Genomic DNA, 19,841 nt, shown 5'->3' with positions numbered 1-19,841 from the left:
CTAGTTAAGTAATCTGCATGATAAATGCCACCTCCCCACCCTGCCCCCAAGAAAGGGGATCTTGCCTGAAACAAACAATATATTTTCTTCTTTTGTTAATAACTTCCTTGATCAGAGGTTTCTGCCTATAAAAAGCCTTAAATTTTGTACAGCTCCTTAGATCCCCTTTCTGTCTGCTAGATGGTATCCCGCCAGATTCATGAATCATTGAATACGGCCAATAAGATCTTTAAAATTTACTCAGTTGAGGGGCACCTAGCTGGTTCAGTTGGAGGAATGTACAACTCTTGATCTCGGCGTCATGAGTTCAAGCTCCTTGTGGGGTGTAGAAATTACTTAAATAAATAAAACTTAAAAAAAATAAAATTTACTCAGTTGTGTTTTATTTTTTTATAACACACCTACCAAAATATACAACATTACTCTTATTTCAGGAAATTACCTTCTCCCCTTCCCCTGTCAGTGTCTGCCCTTTATCCCTGAGGGGCAACCATAGTTTGTAGTTGATGTTTACACCATTGTTCTTGTTTGTTTGTTTTTAAGTAGGCTCTATCCCCAGCGTGGAGTCCAATGTGGGGCTTGAACTCAAACTCTTGCTATCAAGACCTGAACAGAGGTCAAGTTAGACACCCAACCAAATGAGCCACCCAGGCGCCCCATACCATTGTTTTATCGGGCAGTACCCTGGCCCTTGCCTGTATCTCCATCACCCGTACTGAATAAGCCCATCCAATGATTTAAAGTTGGAGCGCCCAGGGCGCCTGGGTGGCTCAGATGGTTAAGCGTCTGCCTTCGGCTCAGGTCAGGATCCCAGAGTCCTGGGATCGAGTCCCGCGTCGGGCTCCCTGCTCCTTGGGAGCCTGTTTCTCCCTCTGCTTCTCTCTCTCTCTCTCTCTCTCTCTCTGTCTCTCATGAATAAATAAATAAAATCTTAAAAAAATAAAATAAAGTTGGAGCGCCTGGGTGGCTCAGTCAGTTGAGAGTCTGGCTCTTGATTTCTGCTCAGGTCATGATCTCAGGGTCGTGAGATCCAGCCCTGAGTGGGGTTTCCTGCTCAGTGGGGATTCTACTTGAGATTCTCTCTCCCTCCCCCTCTCCCGCTGTCCCTCCCCCTGCTTGCTCTCTCTCTCTCTCTCTCTCTCTCCCCCCTCTCTAAAATAAATAAATCTTTTAAAAAATAAAATAAAGCTATATAACATTTGTAGACTTTCATACAAGAGGATCACTTCTATTTTATCTTAGAGAAATAATCCCAAAAATACCATATGGAAAATATATTTACTATAGTGTTATTTTTGCCATGAAAACACAAAACCCTGAAAGTCTAGCTATAGTGGAATGGTTAAGAGTATTTGAAGCTCTGGTGACACAGACCAACTTGGTTGCTTTACTTAGATAGGAAAAACTTTAGACAATGTTTGTGACATAGTTATTAATGTTTAACTAAGGGGGTAACCTGTATGTATATTTCTCAAATATTCCTTTAGAAGAGGCTTATCCCCAGTACCCTCATTATGGCATTTAACACATTCCAGGACCAACCCAAGCTCAAGCTTAAGAGAACCTGTTGGCCTAATTCTTTTCTCTGGCCCAAATCTCAGTGCCCTTGCCCTTCAACGGCAGGACTCTGTCATTTCATAAGGTTGCCGATAAAAACATCTGTCCATTTACAAGGGTCCGGAGGAGAGGGATACAGAGGGGAACAGGAAAGGAGTCATTGTCGCATGGACTTTGTTTTTGTTTCGTTTTCTATCACGTGCACTTTTTGAAATAGAGTATTCAGCAATAATCTGACCCTCACACTGTCCTTGTATTATCTTGTGTCCTAGTTCTACGAGGTGAGTTGTGCAGGATATCCCAAGGAAAAAAATAAGACCGTTAGACACACACACACACACACACACACCCCTCTACCATTCATTTCCTCCCTTCTCCTACCCAAACCTACAATTCCTTCTTTAAAATGACTTGTTGTGGGGGCGCCTGGGTGGTATAGTCTGTTAAGCGTCTGCCTTCAGCTCAGGTCATGATCCTGGGGTCCTGGGATAGAGCCCTACAGAGGGCTCCCTGCTCGGCAGGGAGTCTGCTTCTCCCTCTCCACCCTGCTCGTGCTCACTCACTCTCTCTCTCTCTCTCAAATAAAATATTTTTTTAAAAAAGGACTGTTGTGAAGACAATGTTAACACAGAATTATGTGAATGACAAATTATCAACACAGAAAAAAACCAATAAAACTTTTAATCATTATACTTAAAAAGATGAAGAACAGAGAAAAATATATCCCAAAATGCCAACAACGGTTTTGTAGGATCTAAATTTTTTTTGTAATTTCCAAAATGTCCACGATATATGTAATTTTATAGTTAAAATAATTTTGAAGCTAAATCTGTGAAAATGGAATCGCAGTGTTCTACGACCAGTTGGTTCAGGCTTCATCTTCTTGGGGGGGAAAGGCAGGTGCTTTTGAAATGCCAGGCCTATTTTGGGGGAAGGAAGAGATGAGCCCGACAGAAAGGACGGTTCTCGTGCTTATTAGTCCGTAGCGTTTCAGTCCTGTACCACGACCCGACCTAATCAAACAAATGCATTAAACGCCTCAACTTCTCTGATCCGTCCCCAAAACGGCAGAGGAGGACGTGGTGGGGCAGAGAGCATACCCCGAGCGCCGCCCCTCGCCTCCGGGTGGGCCAGACCAGCAGAGCCCGCCCGGGACACAGGCAGCGGTCCCCCGCCCATTGCCCAGGCCCCGCCCCCGCCCCCGCCCGGGCCCCTCAGACAGGCCCCGCCCCCGGCCCGGTCCCGGCCAGGCCCCACCCACCGCTGTCACGTGGTGGGGTGCGAGTCCCAGCCTACGGCTGATGCTGCCGCCCGGTATTCGCCATGGAGCTGGCGCCCCGAACCACTCCCGTGTCTCTGCTGTTGCTGCTGCTTCTGGGCCTGAGCACCGGTAGGTTCGGGCAAAAGGTGCATCAGCGGCCAGCACCTCCGTCTCTCTCCAGGGATGAGCGTCTATTAGTGGGTTTGTGCTTTTGAAAGCAAATTTCTTTCCCCTAGTTTCTACCTTGCGTAATTATACTGCTTTAGAACGCCGCTCTCTTTCCTTCTTTATTTCTTCTTCTTCTTCTTTTTTTAATGCTAAGTGCTTTTTCTACCCCTTTCTGGCCCTGAGTGCTCTGGTACTCCTTCTTCCCTACGCCTAGGTAGAAGCAGTTGTGCAAAATACATGACTTGGGGAAACTGCTGATCGATGAGGTTTCCACGATCCTAAGTCCACCTTCCTTTTCCTGCGGTGATTGGCTGCTAAACGGGATTAATGAGGACTTTCTATTTTGAGCTGAAACATGCGGTGCGAAGGACCCTGAAAAACCAACCCTACCACCATTGGGACGTTTCATTGAGATAAGGTCTTTCTCTCTCTTCTTACAGAACAAACAGCATAACATCTCCCCTCACTGCCGTTCTTTTTGACAAAAACAAAATCGTGTTTAATAGGATGACTTGCAAATCGATTTTCAGTCTTTCAGCAAAATGTTCCTTGGTCTGAATCAAGATCCGAGAATTCGAACTGGCCACCAACTTGCCTTATGATCTTAGGCAGAATCTTTAAGAGTTCCCGTCTTCCCATTTATAAACTGGGGATCATCTGGCCCTTCAGCTTGGGTCTGGGAAATGTTGTCAAATATGCCCCCCCTCCAATTTTGACAGCGGTCACTGCCAGGAAAGGGAGGAGGGCCACCGGTTAAGTCAAAAGGGACCCGAGCCATATCTGTCATGTAATCTTGGGTCACTTGTACAGAGAATCTTCCAGCCACATCTATGATCTAGCCACTCTGTTTTGCTCTTCAAGCCACTTTCTGGTTTTCTTAATCTATATCCTTCTCACTTACAAAACCTCATTGTCTCCTCCTCTACTCCCTTCTCTTCTTTTTGAGACCAGTTTTTGTGCTTTTCCTTGCCACGGGGTCTTGAAATTTAAGAAAAGAGGAAGTAGAAGGCAGGAAACTCCCATCATGGGGAGCCCATCATCTCTGAACAGCAGCCTTTTCTTACCCGCAGAGGGATATTTGAGAAAAACAACTGTAACTCAAGAGTTGTTACTTTCGCAAAGGTGACATGGAAAATGTATTGAACCTCCTCTTTTCAGATACATATTTTGCAGATGCTACAAAGTTAACTAGGGAAAATTGGAGCTGTGGGATTAAAGGATATATATATATATATAGGTTTTGATCTATGGAGTCACCCAGGTGCCCCTGAATCTTTCTAAAACAGAATTGCAAAACTCCATATATTTCTTTTGATATTTGGAAAGCCAAGCTGCCTTCCCCAAAACTGATGTCAGTGTGCACTCTTGCCAGCAGTGCCAAGGACTGGTCTCCTGTGTCCTTGTGGCCATTGGGCACTTGCCATTATTTTTTGATCTATCAAATAAGCAAAGATATTTTTAGTGACCATATTGGTTTGATTTTCATAGCTGAATATTAATGATGTTAACCCTTTTTTCACATATTTATCAGACATTCAAATTTCTTTTCATAAATTATTTCCTCAGAGCCTTCACCCATTTTAACTATTAGGATCTTCCTTTTTGAAATTGATCTACACAAGTAAGAAAAATCACCCTTTTTCATATTTGTTGCAGATCTTACTTTGTTGTATGCCTTTTAATTTTATTTCTGATGTACATAAATTTTGTTGTACAGAAAATATAATAAGTCCCTGCCCTCAACTCTTCTGATCTTTTCCTTTATAGTTTCTGGGGTATGCTTACATCACTTCCCCATCCAGAGATCAAAAAAACATTCAAATATATATATATATATATTATTTTTTATTTTTTTTAAGATTTTATTTATTTATTCGTGAGAGACAGAGAGAGAGAGAGAGAAAGAGAGGCAGAGGGAGAAGCAGGCTCCCAAGGAGCAGGGAGCCTGATGCGGGACTCGATCCCGGGACCCTGGGATCATGACCTGAGCTGAAGGCAGACGCTTAACCATCTGAGCCACCCAGGCGCCCTATATATATATATATATATTTTTTTAAGACTTTATTTATTTATTTGAGATAAAGTGAGTGAGAGAACACAAGCAGGGTGAGCAGCAGGCAGAGGGAGAAGCAGGCTCCCCACTGAGCAAGGAACCTAATTCGGGGCTCGACACCAGGACCCTGAGATCATGACCTGAGCCGAAGGCAGACACTTAACCGTCTGAGCCACGCAGGCATCCTCAATTATATTTTTATATTATTTTTAATATCTAAATTTTAAAATTGAAATACTTGATCTGCTTGAAATTTATTTTGGTTTATAGTGTCGAGTAAGGACCTACGTTTTTTTTCTCCTTCACAAAAGCTAACAGTTGCCCCAGCATAAGATAGTGAATATTGGTCCCTCTCATTTGGGATATCTCTTTAATCATATATTAAATGAGATACAAAGGCTAGCATTTTGCATTGTGTGATTTTTCTTTTTTTCCAGAAATGTGAATCTTTCTTTCTTTTTTTTTTAAAGATTTTATTTATTTACTTCACAGAGAGAGACACAGAGAGGGAACACAAGCAGGGGGAGCGGGAGAAGGAGAAGCAGGCTTCCCGTGGAGCAGGGAGCCCGATGTGGGGCTCGATCCCAGGACCCTGGGATCATGACCTGAGCCGAAGGCAGATAGATGCTCAACACCTGAGCCACCCAGGTGCCCCTGAATCTGTCTTTCTAAAACAGAATTGCAAAAGTGTTTCATGCTAATTGTTAAAAATCCGAATATTACAGGGGGTGCAGAGGAAAAAGTGAAAGCCCTGACCTCCTATGCCACTATTAAGTTTGGTTTGCCTTTTTTTTTTTAAGATTTATTTATCTGTTATAGAGAGAGAATGGGTGGAAGGGGCAGAAGGAGAGAATCTCAAGCTGACTCTGTGCTCAGCATGGAGCCCGATGCAGGGCTTGAACTCACACCCCTGAGATCAAGGACCTGAGCTGAGATCAAGAGTCAGAGGCTTAACTGACTGAGCCGCCCAGGCGCTCCTGGTTTGCTTTATCATAACTGAAGTGCTTTTCCTTATCTCCACAATATATTAGAGTGAGTAGAGTGCCTAAAATAGAAACGAAATCATCTCCAGTTTATCATGGCCGTCTCTGTGGGCTTGGAATTTACCTGGACGTTACACATTCTTTGGGACAATCACGTTGTGCTTCTGTTTCAGGAGCGATCACGGAGTGGCCCACAGAGGAGGGAAAGGAAGTATGGGATTATGTGACCATCCGCAAGGATGCCCACATGTTCTGGTGGCTCTATTATGCCACTAACCCTTGCAAGAACTTCTCAGAACTGCCCCTGGTCATGTGGCTTCAGGTAAAAGTGGCTTGGCTGCCTGGTCAGGTTTCCCCACTTAACCACTTTGCTTGCTCTTAAGAACTCACAGTTCAGCGGGGAAGGACTGATCTGATCCAGCGGCCAGTGGGGGGTCTCCGAAGCTTGGGGCTTTGGTGTCCTCCTGAGGCAGGCAAAGGCAATGGTATACCAAGGGGGCCAAATCAGAGAGTGATTCTAGCCTTTGCAGGGCTTTTCTTATATTGAGCCCAGTCAGTGGCAGGATGCCTTCGTGGAAGCTCCTAAAGACACATTTGACTCTGTGCTGACAGAAATGTTTTGAAAGATTCCAAAGCAAAGGCTGAGGTACTCTGAGCAGCCCCCCCTCCCTTTTCTCCCGGTCCTTCCTCGACCCTAACTCGTTGCCCCTAGAAAAGCTGATCTTTTGAAAGGACTCAGCCTTTTGTACCTTAGTGTTAAATGTACCCTATCCTTCTCCCTGAGTGTGTTTGCATTTTAATCTTGAGCTCTGATTGTAGGATGGCAGGCAGGGAGCTGGTTGAAGGGTATCTGGGGGCAGGCAGAGGATCCTTTCTTGCCTTCCTAAAATACCTGTCCAGAGGTGGCCCACACCCACCTGGAAGACGAGCCTCTAGGGAGGGGTTGAGGAAACTTGCTTCAGCCTCTGGAAACTGGACGTATGGCTGAGATTGGGCTTCAGGTTGTTCACCGGTGAATAGGGTGTCCTGCTACTCCTCTCCATGGGATGCAAATGTCACTTCCTCCTGGAATGTCAGTATTCGTAGGAAACCTGCCAGTGCCCTGGGCTTGGCCTCCTCAGCTCGCCCCTACAGACTTTTCTGGTGAGATAGAGCTCAGAGGAGCTGCCCTTTGCAGGGAGGGCCGTTTCTCTTGTAGCATTATCACAGTTGTCTCCTTTGAGGGCTGGAGGTGAGGCCCAGCCTGAGGGTGCAGATATGAAAACATCTGAGAAAAGATCCCACATGTGTATCCCACGGAACTTCTGTCCACCCCCGGGCTGCCGGAGGTGGAGATGCAGCAGTGTTCCATTTTCCGAGCTTTGGTTTTTAACCTGAGGGATTTTGAGGGTTTTGAACGTCTTTATTAATTAATCAGCAGGACTTTTTCCACACTCAAGTGAGAGCTGACATACAGAGCCAAATCAGAAGTGCTGGCATGTAGGCCAGGTGCTGCCCAGTCAGTGTTCCCTTTATCATGTGCTGCCCTGAGGCACTTTCTGGGCCCTCAGGAATTTAAAAACTGTTCAGGTTCAGAAGTTGCCAAACCTTCCCTTTGGTTGATTGCAGCGTGAGGTGGTGATTCAATCTGAATTAGTTGCCAACATTTTTTTTTTTTTAAGATTTATTTATTTATTTTAGAGAGAGAAGTGGCGGGGAGGGAGAGGGAGAGAGAATTCCAAGCAAACTCTGGGCTGAGCGTGGAGCCCAGCGTGGGCTCGATCTCATGACCCTGAGGTCACCACCTCAGCCAAAACCAAGTCAGAGGCGCAGCCGACTGCACCACCCGGGTGCCCCAGTTGCCAACATTTTAAATTCAAGACATTTCTTTCCTTTTCCCAAAAAATCAGGAGACTTGGCAACTTGGGGCCTGACCCTCCTCTCCCAGAGGAGTGACCCCCTTTCAGACAGGGCAGGAGCTTATGGAGGAGGGGATCCCTCTGCCCACAGCCGAGTGCTCTGCTCCGTGCGTACACTTCGTGGCCCCCAGAGGCCGCCCCCTTTGTCACCTTTGGTTAGGTTGACCCTCTGAGCTGAGGTACTATATGAAGGTTATCAACAGGCTAACTAACCAGCCTGCCCTTCAGTTCCCCAGAAGCCCACGGGAGAAGGAAAAAGACTATGATTAGGGAAGAAATAATTAGTTTAGATTTAAAGGAGATCTATCTTAGCAGCCTACTGACGATGCACATACTGACTTCTGTGGGCAGGTCTTTGAGAACTGAGGTCATGTCACCTGAATGAAGTAACTCTGAGTGGAGTAGTGAGCTATTTTAGGTACACACTCAAGTCATTTAAGCATTTCGGTTGGTCTGCTGACACACTTCCCGTATTTCAGAGTCACTGGGTAGTCCTGGGCCATGACAGCACCCCATCCCAAGGTTCTAAAGGAAAAAGGATTTTGCAGTGGAATGTTCTCAAATAGAACAGAAACATCCTCCAGCCAGTTTCTTGTTGCCATTGCGGGGTGTGGGGGGGCGGGGCGGGGGAGTGTCTTCTCCTGCTGCCAGCCACAGTTTATCAAAAGCAGGACAGGAAATTGGAGTTTGTGCCAGCAAGTTCAAGCCCCCTAGGATTCCCAGCTTCCCTCCTTCAGCTCTGGTCCTGTTCTGTCTCCCAGTCAGTCAGCTAGGAGAAAGGGGCCCAGCACTCACCCAGGGATCCATACTTGCTCTTAACTTACTGCGTGTTGCATTATAAGCATTTTTCAGTGTTGCCACATAGTTTTGTATAGTTTGTGGTTCTCAGTGGCTGTTTCATAGTCCGTCTTGTAGACGTGTCATAACTCACTAACCTGTTCCCAAGTGAGGGACACTGGAGGTGTGTCCTTTCACTGTTATAAATATCACTGTGATGAATAGCTGCCTCGGGTTGGTGAGCTTTTTACCATGCTATTAGGAAAGCTTAAGATACAGAGTGCATATAATTAGAGGGATTTATAGCCACCCAGTTTTGTAATAGTTTGGTGTAGGTTCAAAACATTACATAGTTTCATCAGTCTTTCCCTGTTGGGGTCCTCCAGTTACCCCTAAGCCCTGACCCTAGGTTGTCTTTTTTTCCTTTTTTTAAGGTTTTGTTTATTTATTCGACATAAAGAGAGAGAGAGAAAGTACACAAGCAGGTAGAGGGAGAAGCCGACTCCCCACAAAGCAGGGAGCCCGACGCGGGGCTCAATCCCAGGACCCCGAGATCAGGACCCGAGCCAAAGGTAGCCACTTGACCAACTGAGCCACCCAAGCGCCCCGGCTTTTTTTTTTTTTTCCCCTTTAGATTTCCCTATACAAATAGCCCTGGCTTCTCTTTTGCCAGAGCTATTCCTTCCATGTTTGTGGGTCTCCCTTCCTGCCCATCTTGCTCATGCACTGGGAGGCAATATCCTTTTATTCAAGGCCTATCCCCTTGGCTCAGCTGGCCCCCGAGACTTTGTCCCGAAGAGTACTGACCATGCTTTCCCCTGACCATCTTCTGAAGGGCCTCCCTCCCTCACTTAGCCCTTCACAGCTCACAGGACCGCCACCTCTCATGGTTGGGCCCCAGCACCGAGCTCTGGTCACAGTGCTGCCCCGCCCTTGGTCCTGGGTGTGCGCGGTTTTGGGTCCTCCCTGCTCTGGAGACTTTTTTGCATTTGTTGAATTCTATACTGGGGATCCTCGTGATCAAATTGCCCCTCAATCTGCATCCCTTGTCAGTCTGCAGGGACACTGAGGAGAGGGTGATGAGGTGGAGGGTGACAGGGCCCCAGGTCCAGGCCTGGCAGACCCCTAATTGCTGTGCCCCTTCCCTGAGCCTTAACTGCTCATCCTAGAAATGGGAGGAGGTGGACAAGGTGTTTTGAAGGCCAGCGAGCCCCGTGGCAGGCCAGGGTTCAATCTCAGAGGATCGGAGGTAGGAAAGTTCCCTCTGGGGCTCTTAGGCCACGTCTTTTCTTCCTGTTTGTTTATTTATTTATTTATTTAAATTGAAATTTTATTTTCAAGTAATTTCTGCACCCAACACGAGGCTCAAACTCGCAACCCTGAGATCAAAAGTCACATGCTCTACGGACTGAGCCAGCCAAGTGTCCCTGGGTCTCTTCCCTTTAAAAGGGGCTCTTTTGGTACAGACACCCCGGTTCACCGGGTCAGTTCGGTCTTTTGTATAATGTTGTCCCAGCCGTTGCTAAATCATGAATTGTTTATTGTGAATGTGGTTGCCGTTATAATGACTTAAGATTTGACTGATGTTTTCTCTGGGTTTATTTTTATTTTCTCTTCTGCAGGGTGGTCCAGGCGGTTCCAGCACTGGATTTGGAAACTTCGAGGAAATCGGGCCCCTTGATAGTGATCTCAAACCACGAAGAAGTACCTGGGTACAGTGCGCACAGCCCCTAAGTGCAAGCGCCCTGTGGCATCCCCAGGGCTGAGGCCCTCCCCCCCCGACCCTACCCCATTCCGGGTGGGGTCACAAGTCCAGCCGTCCTGCCCCATCCCTTTCCCCGTGTGTCCTGGGGCCTGCGCACTTGTCCACAGGCTTCCTCTCTGGCCGTGCCGCATCGAGGAGCTTTCTCTCCACTTGGTGGCAGAAGCCTATTCTAGCTGACACCCTGGACTTTGACACCTCCTACATCTTGGCCATCTCTCTAGCCCAACTGCAGGGTCCCCGCCTCCGGCCACAACCCCCAGTCCTGTCCCGTCTCCCTTCGCCCGCCTCGCTTCTTGACTCCATCAAGACCTCAGACCCCTTGCCCTCTGCCCTTCTGGTGTCTCTCTAGTTCTGTCTCCCTCCCTCCCTCATTCTTAGTTTCACTTCCTGCCGTAACCCCTCGCTGCTCAACCCTTGGCTCCTTCCTCCGTCTCCCGGAACAGCCCTGCCACCCCTAAGCTTGGGTCAGCCCCACTGTTCACCTGCTTGGCTCCTCCTCCCAGGTGCCCAGCACTGGCGGCCGACACCGTGGCCGGGTGGGGCTGTTGCCCGGCTGTGGGCTTTGCCCGGGCTTAGGGCCGCCTCTGCCGTGTGCTGAGACTCTGCTCCCCCCCCGCCCCGTGTCTGACCTGTCCGCCTGCCTCCCGGGAGAACAGAGCCATCTCCTGTGGTATGCCCTGTCCTCGCTAGTAAGTGCTTTACCCCTCTGCCCCTCAGCCTCCCTCCCAGAACAACACCTGAGGTGCCTCTCTGCTGATGTCCTTTCCTCCAATAGTCCACTCAGTTACTACCTTTCTCTATCCTTACGCCATCTCTAGGCTCTCCCTGGGATGCGGGCATGCACAGGTTTTCCCCAGCTTACTACACCAGCCCCTCCAGCCCCTGCGCTTCCTTTTTTTAACGATTTTATTTATTTATTTATTTGACAGAGAGAGAGACACAGCGAGAGAGGGAACACAAGCAGGGGGAGTGGGAGAGGGAGAAGCCGGCTTCCCGCGGAGCAGGGAGCCCGATGCGGGGCTCGATCCCAGGACCCTGGGATCATGACCTGAGCCGAAGGCAGACGCTTAACGACTGAGCCACCCAGGCACCCCAATCCCGCCTTTCTTAAAAGAATTCTTTATCCAGGCAAACCTCGGAGATACTGCGGGTTCGGTTCTGGACCACCACAATAAAGCGGGTCAGATGACTTTTTTATTTCCCAGGGCATATAAAAGTTATGCTTACACTATACTGTGGTCTGTTCCACAGGCACTGATGTGATGTGTAAAAAAACAGTGTACATACCTTAAGGGAAAAGGACCCTGTTGCGTAAAAAAACAGTGTACGTACCTTAAGGGAAAAGGACCCTATTGCTAAAAATGCTAGCCATCACCTGAGCTTTCCGTGAGTGGCAATCACTGGTTACAGAACACTGTAACAAGTACAGTAATAATGAAACAATTTGAAATATTGCAAGAATTACTAAAATGTGGCCCAGAGACATGAAGTGAGCAGATGCTGTTGGGAAAATGGTAGCGGCCGACTTGCTTGATGCGGGGCTGCCCACAAACCTTCGATTTATAAAAAGTGCAGTAAAATGAGGTGTGCCTCTGTTTACTGCTGTCTAGTCTTTACCTCCTATTTATGCCTTCACCTAGAGCTTTCTGGGCTGGGGGCTGGGGCTGAGGGCAGGAGAGAGTGGGTGCTAGGGAATCCAATGCACATTAGCTCTAGGATGGAATACACGGATCTCCTCCATGGCCGTGATGAGGTTGGGCAGCCCTGCCCTAACCCACCTGGCTCTGTCCTCGTAACTCTGCTGGAGCTCTTGTCCCCAGGGGCATGCTGGCTTCCCAATCCCAAGTCCAGCAGATCCTTCATGGGATTCTTTCATGGAATTCCTTTGCCACCCTGTTGGCCATTCCCGTGCCTTGGACGTTGCTGTGTCCCGTACTCTGTCCTTGGTAACATTCTCTTCTGTGTGTTCTTTGGGCAGCCCTGTCCTCTCAAACTGCTTTAAGGACACATAGAAGGTGATGATGAACTCCCAAGTCAGTATCTCCAGCTCAGAACTTTTGGCCCCAGAACTATTTCTCCATTTGCTTCTGAGATGTCTCCATGTCGATGTCCCTCATACATCCCCTATTCAGCATATCCCAAACTATATTCATTAGTACACCAGACCCTCTGTCCACCCACAAAACCAGCGAACTCCATGTGTCCCAATCAGGTGCCTGAGCCAGAAACCAGAGAGCCATCCTTGTCTTCTGCCCCTCACCCTGCTCATCCAATCAGTTTGACCTAAAAATGAATCCTTTTTTTTTTTTTAAGATTTTATTTATTTGAGAGAGAGAGAGAGAGAGAGAGAGAGCACGAGCAGGGGAAGGGAGAAGCAGACTCCCCGCTGAGCAGGGATCCCAATCCCAGGACCCTGAGATCATGACCTGAGCCAAAGGCAGATGCTTAACCGACTGAGCCACCTAAGGTGCCCCTAAAAATGAGTTCTTAAAATATAGCCTTATTGAAATATAATTCACATACCATACGACTCACCCATTTAAAGTATACGATTCAGTGGCTTTCCATATATTCAGAGTTTTACAACCATTACCACAATCAGTTTCAGAACATTTTCACTACCCTCCCATCCCAGAAAACCTCATACCCCTTAAGTATTAACCACCAGCCTCTCCTTAGGCCACCACTAACAACTTCCCATCTCTACAGATTTGGCTGTGTTAGCCATCTTATAACTATGGAGTCATACAGTATGTGGCCTTTGGGGTGTGGCTTCTTTCATGTCGCATGATATTTACAAGGTTCATCCATGTTGGATGTGCCACTAGTCCCCATTTTGTAAGGCTGAATAATAGTCCATTGCGTGGATAGACCACAGTTTGTCTCTTCATCTGTTGATGGACAATTGGGTTGTTTCCACCCTTTGGCTCTGATGACGAGTGCAGGGGATACTGGTGTGCAAACATTTGTTTGAGTTCTTATTTTCGGTTTTGTGGGGGGGAATCTACCTCAAAGTGGAATTGCTGGGTCATATGGTAACTCTGTGTTTAACACCCACGTGTTAAGATTCTTCATCCATCCCTTTTCCATCCTCTCTAGTGGCTGCTTTCAGAGTGCCTCTCCAATACAAATCACTCCTTAGTTTAATATCTTTCAGTTCCCAGAAGATCAGAGCCAGATTCCTGGGCTTAAACTGGTCTCTGTCTACCTCCTGCCCCATTTCCCAACGTCTGTCCATGTACACACTCCCTTCAGGCCCTGCCTGGCCAGTTCCTTGGCTTGGACCTCATTCCTTTGGCCCCTCATTCACATCTAGCTTCCTATACTCACATCTACCATTCAAGACTCATTGCAGGACCACCTCTTCCTTAAGGTCCCCTCTGAGCCCTTGGATTCTCTTTGTCTCCTGCTGGTCCTTCTTAAGTGCAGTTTACTTTTGCCTCAGGGTCTTTGCACATGCCGTTCCCTTAGCCTGGAACATTCCTGAACTTGCTACGTGCTGTAGCAGAGCACCACACTGGCTTGTTCGCAAGTTTTCCAGAACTCAGAGCACAGCGCAACTCAGGCAGAGAGCCTGAATGAGAAGTGAGGAGGCCCAGGCCTGAGTGCTGATGCTGCCATTACTTGTCCAGCTTTGTGACCTTCTTTGGACAAGTCCTGGGTCTTTTCTCAACTTTAATTCCCTGATCAGTAAAGGACATGGCTGGACTGTGTCACCAGTGAGGATCCTTCCAGACAGAGGATTCTATAGCTCTGAGCCTCTTTGGAAAAGGTATTAGGGTAAGTTCTGTACTTGCGGTATACTGGAGGCCAGGCTTCTGTGGAAATTGGATTCATCTTGAAGAAAACTGATACGTGATATTCAGACCTCGGTGGTACCGTCACTGCTTTGACCCGTGGCTCCGACGGATGCTGCGTGGCTCTACCTGAGCCAGTGGATTATGTTTAGGATGCCATATTGTGTGAAAAGTGACAGCTTAGATGCTTTGGTCCCTGTGTGTATGTTAATCTTTCCTTCTTGCCTCTTCTTTTCTTTGCCTCTCTTTGCCTTAGTAGTCTATGTTCCTGGTCCTTCTTATTTATTTTTTTAAGTAGGCTCCAGGCCCCATGTGGGGCTTGAACTCACAACCCTGAGGTCAAGAGTTACAAGCTCTACCGACTAAGCCAGCCAGGGGCCCCTCCTGACCCTTATTTTTTGAAATCCCTTTTAGCAGTAGGATCGTAAGCACACTGGTATCTTCACATGCATGGGTTAACACGCATAGAAGATGGTGGAAATAAAAATAAATAAAGGGCGCCTGGGTGGCTCAGTTGGTTAGGTGACTGCCTTCGGCTCAGGTCATGATCCTGGAGTCCTGGGGTCCAGTCCCACGTCGGGCTCCCTGCTCAGCAGGGGGGTCTGCTTCTCCCTCTGACCCTCTTCCCTCTCGTGCTCTCTATCTCTCATTCTCTCTCTCTCAAATAAATAAAATCTTTAAAATAAATAAATAAATAAATAAATAAATAAAAATAAATTTAAAAAAAAGATGGTGGAAAGATAGTCGGTGACTAACTGAGTGGTTGTACCACTTGACTTTCCTGTGTGATGTATAGCTCCAGTCAGCCAGTCTCCTATTTGTGGATAACCCTGTGGGCAGTGGGTTCAGTTATGTGAACAAGAGTGACGCATATGCCAAAGACCTCGCCACAGTGGCTTCAGACATGATGGTTCTCCTGAAGACATTCTTTGATTGCCACAAGGAATTTCAGGTGAGCAGTGACTTGGGGACAGGTGAGCAAAGCGGCTAGCAGTCACCCTGCTACAGCCATCTGAATTAACTTGTTTCCCCAAGAGTTCAATGTCCAGCCATTATCAGAGAAAACTTTTCTGCACCTGAGAGCAGGTTGTGGCCTTTTGTTTCTATCATCTCAAAGTGGTTTTGAGCTTGAAAGAATGACCTTAGAACCCAGTATTCTAATCAGATACGGGGGAAAAGACCAAGAAAAGCAGATTTGTTTTGTTTGGCCATTACATGCGGTAGAAATTTGAACTTAACTCATGTGGGGGAAAAGAAGGCATCCGGGATATTTATTCTTTGTAAATTCCTTTTCTTGCTAGACGATTCCATTCTACATTTTCTCAGAGTCCTACGGAGGCAAAATGGCAGCTGGCATTGGTCTAGAACTTTATAAGGTAACGGGGAAAAGGACTTTGTTGCTTTGGTTTCAGATAGACACTGATTCTGTTTCTTTCTGTATCACCTGATACTGAATGTACTTTGAGTGGGACCTTGTATAAAGTCTGTAATAATAACCACAAAAAGTTTCAAAGAGAACAGTGAAGGTTGCCCTAGCAGATGTGGTACAAGCTATAAAGAAAGCTACAGCATGGGGGCGCCTGGGTGGCTCAGATAGATGGTTGAGCGTCTGCCTTCGGCTCGGGTCGTGATCTCAGGGTCCTGGGATCGAGCCCCGCATCGGGCTCCCTGCTTGGCGGGGGGCCTGCTTCTCCCTCTCCCTCTACTGTTCCCCCTGCTTGTGCTCTCTCACTCTCTCTGTCAAATAAATAAATAAAATCTTCAAAAAAAAAAAAAAAAGAAAGCTACAGCATGTAAACCAGTGTGGTACTAACGTAGCAGCAGACTAGAGGATTAAATGCAGCAGGACATGATGTGTACATATGTGTATGTAAATAACGTGTCACGCATATGATCATATGGCATTGTCATATCCGATGATAAGATGGCATTTCAAATCATTGGGCAGCAGATAGAATAGTCAATGAATGGTATGGAAATGAACGGCTCTCGCTTTGAAAAACCATAACGTGGAGTTCTTTCTTTCATAAAACATCAGTTCTAGATAGATTAAAAATCCAAACATAAAAATCAAAACTGTAAAAAAACCTGAGGCTTTCCTTCATTTTTTAAATTTTTTATTTTCTTTTCATTTTAAATAATTTTTTTTTTTTTTTTTTTTTTTAGAGAGAGAGAGAGAGGGGGTGAGCGCTCGTGAGCCGGGGAGGGGGGAGGGGCAGAGGGAGAGAGAATCTCAAGCGGAGTCCATGCCCAGCACAGAACCCAACGCGGGGCTCCGTCTTACAACCCCGAGATCCTGACCTGACCCTAAATCAAGAATTGGACACAGCTGACTGAGCCACCCAGGCGCCCCTGGAGCTTTCCTTCATACGATGGAACACCCAAAACACAAAAAGGATAAGGTTGACATATTTAGACCACATTCGGATTTAAAACCTAAGAGTTCCATAGATAATTTCAAAAGATGTATGTATATACATACACAAATATATGATAGAAAAAGTATTCGTAGTGATAACTATAAAAAAGGACAATATCCCAGTAGTAAATTGACAAAGAGTATAAACAAGCCATTTATAGAAAAAAATGTAAACAGCCCGTGAAGATAAGATAAATGCTCCACTTTTTTTTTTAAAGATTTTATTTATTTATTCGAGAGAGAGAGAGAGAATGAGAGACAGAGAGCACATGAGAGGGGGGGAGGGTCAGAGGGAGAAGCAGACTCCCCGCCGAGCAGGGAGCCCGATGCGGGACTCGATCCCGGGACTCCAGGACCATGACCTGAGCCGAAGGCAGTCGCTCAACCGACTGAGCCACTCAGGCGCCCTCAACTTTTGTTAGTAGCTAAATCTGTAAGGCTTATAAATATTTAGAGATTGATGACACCCAGTTTTGGTAAGAAGTCAGGGAAATAAGTGCTCTCCTACACTCTTGATGGGAATGGAGATTGCTAAGTCATTTTAAAAGAGCAGTTAGGCAGTCTCTGTCAACTTTTAAAATCTATATGCCCTTGGACCCAATAATTTCAGTTCCAGGAACCCGTCCTTGGGCATTCTTAAGTGTGTGTGTGTCAGAGGATTTTTTTTTAAAACTTTTATTTATTTATTTGAGAGAGTCAATGAGAGTGTGGGATGGTGGGGGAGCAGAGGGAGGAGAGAGAATCTTTTTTTAATTTTTATTTTTTTTAAGATTTTATTTATTTATTTGAGAGAGAGAGAATGAGAGATAGAGAGCGCGAGAGGGAAGAGGGTCAGAGGGAGAGGCAGACTCCCTGCTGAGCAGGGAGCCCGATGCGGGACTCGATCCCGGGACTCCAGGATCATGACCTGAGCCAAAGGCAGTCACTTAACCGACTGAGCCACCCAGGCGCCTGAGAATTTTTTTTTTTTTAAAGATTTTATTTATTTATTTGACAGAGAGAGAGATAGCGAGAGCAGGAACACAAGCAGGGGGAGTGGGAGAGGGAGAAGCAGGCTTCCTGCCGAGCAGGGAGCCCGATGTGGGGCTCTATCCCAGGACCCTGGGATCATGACCTGAGCCGAAGGCAGACGCTTAACGACTGAGCCACCCAGGCGCCCCCCTTTACTTTTTTAAGATTTATGAGTTCTTTTAAAAAAACCTTTCATAAGAAATAGTACATGTGCATAACAGAAAATTAGAAAATACGGCAAGTACAAATTAAAGCTGAAAATGTCACCTTCCCAGCAGCTGGAGAGCTCCCTAACGCCTCAGTGGATGGCCTTTACATCTTTTCCTGCACTTTTATAAAAGGCTTTTTTAAACCAATATGAGATTATCTTAGACATAAGGTCTGCAGCCTGCTTTCTTCAGTCACTAGTCCTCACCTTCCCATTTCAGTACATTTTCGTCTCAAATATGCAGATTTCTTTAATGATCCCGGCATGTCCTTGATAGCTGGTTAGTCTAAGCCATTAATCAGACCAGATGCAGGAATTTGTCTGGCTGCGGTGTCCCTAAAGTCTGTTTTCATCTAGCACAGCCCCTTTATTATGACTCTGATTTGGTGAAGAAACCAGACCACTTGGCTTGTTTCCTTTTCAGGCTTTGTCTGGTAACGTCTTCATGGTGTTTATTTATTTTGTTTATTTCTCTCTTTATTGCGTTTCCTATGAAACTATCAGTTATATATAATGGTCTAATACATTCAAGGTAAAAGTTTTGGATTGCATATATTATAATAGGTCAGGTTTTGGGAAACTATGGCCCAGAGGTCAAATCCAGCTCACCACCTGTTTACATACAACCTGTGAGCTAAGAATGGCTTTTACATTTTTAAGTGGTGGGGGTGCGGGGAGGGGATTAGAAGCAGAATAATATTTCATGATGCATGAAAGTTATATGAAACTCAGATTTCAGTGTCCACAAATAAAGTTTTATTAGAACTCTTCATTTGTTTACATACTGCCTATAACTGCTCTAACCTTACAGTGGCAGAGCTGAGTAATTACAACATAGACTGGTCTAGAAAGCTTAAAATATTTTAAATTCTGGCCCTTTATAGAATAAATTGCCAGCCTCTAATAATCCGTGATGTTGTGCACTTCATTGTGCTTCAAATCAGAAAGGACATAGTATCTAGATCTAGTCTGATTTTTCCACCGGACTGTCTCACCCTTTGTCTGGGCAGAAAGTTATGAGTCGTGTTCTCTTAACCCTATATGGATGTCCAGTTCATCCATCTTTCACCTAATGGCTTTAGCATCATTTTTAATTCTCCTGTAAGTCCATAAGTTCATTAGGAGGAGTTTCAAAATGATGGTTTTCTCCTCCTATCTTTTTGTTCACACCCATTAGCTGGTATTCTTCTATAAAGTGGAACTTTCCCTCATCGTCTGGACTACTTAGGTCACTTATGAAATAAGTTCCTGGGGGCACCTGGCTGGCTCAGTCAGAGGAGTGTGTGACTCTTGATCTCCAGGTTCTGAGTTTGAGCCCCACAGTGGGTGTAGAAGTCACCTAAATTTTAAAAATAAAACAAATGAAAAGAACTAAGTTCCTTCTGGAAAACCCAGATGAATGCATAATTCCTTCTCTGTAATTACTAATGCTCCAAGTCAGGTAGTTTTGTTTTAGATCTCTAAGTAGTTTGTGCAGGTACATAATTTAAAATTCAAAAAATGAAAAAGGTATTCTGTAAAAAATCTCCCTCTTGTCTCTGTCCCCCTCCTCTAAGGCGGCCTCTGATATTAGTTGCTTCCGTATCATTCCCGAGGTATTCCATGCCTCCATAAACTAATCCAACGTGGGGCTTAGGAGCTATCACCTCCTGCTCAGTGGAAAATCCACATATATTTATTTTTTTTAAAGATTTTGATTATTTGAGAGAGAGACAAAGCAGGAGCGGTGGGGGGGGGGAGGGCCAGAGGGAGACGGACAAGCAGACTCCCCACTGAACGCAGAGCCTGACGCAGCGCTCCATCCCAGGACCCTGAAATCCTGACCTGAGCCAGAGGCAGACGCTTAACCAACTGAGCCACCCAGGTGCCCCTACACACATCTTTTTTTTTTTTTTTTAAGATTTTATTTATTTGACAGAGAGAGATACAGTGAGAGAGGGAACA

The 19,841-nt window shown here is 46.2% G+C and overlaps 1 protein-coding gene across 2 annotated transcripts in view; it reads left to right on the top strand.

Moving 5' to 3' along the window:
* The first annotated feature begins 2,819 nt into the window (after positions 1-2,819).
* Positions 2,820-19,841, top strand: part of SCPEP1 (serine carboxypeptidase 1) — a 32,738-nt gene continuing 15,716 nt past the window's right edge. For both annotated transcript variants that reach the window (XM_073879567.1, XM_025851231.2), the window contains exons 1-5: positions 2,820-2,947; positions 6,196-6,344; positions 10,320-10,409; positions 15,056-15,211; positions 15,561-15,635. In XM_073879567.1, coding sequence (XP_073735668.1) covers positions 2,881-2,947; positions 6,196-6,344; positions 10,320-10,409; positions 15,056-15,211; positions 15,561-15,635 — 537 coding nt within the window. In that variant the 5' untranslated portion in view covers positions 2,820-2,880. The remainder of the gene's footprint in view (positions 2,948-6,195; positions 6,345-10,319; positions 10,410-15,055; positions 15,212-15,560; positions 15,636-19,841) is intronic.

This window comes from Callorhinus ursinus, unplaced genomic scaffold (genome assembly GCF_003265705.2).
Source record: "Callorhinus ursinus isolate GAN/ISIS: 27379988/994484 unplaced genomic scaffold, GSC_fseal_2.0 scaffold34, whole genome shotgun sequence".
Classification (NCBI taxonomy): domain Eukaryota; kingdom Metazoa; phylum Chordata; class Mammalia; order Carnivora; family Otariidae; genus Callorhinus; species Callorhinus ursinus.
The sequence above is the reverse complement of the archived record's forward strand: the minus strand, read 5'-3'. Positions and strand labels throughout refer to the sequence as shown.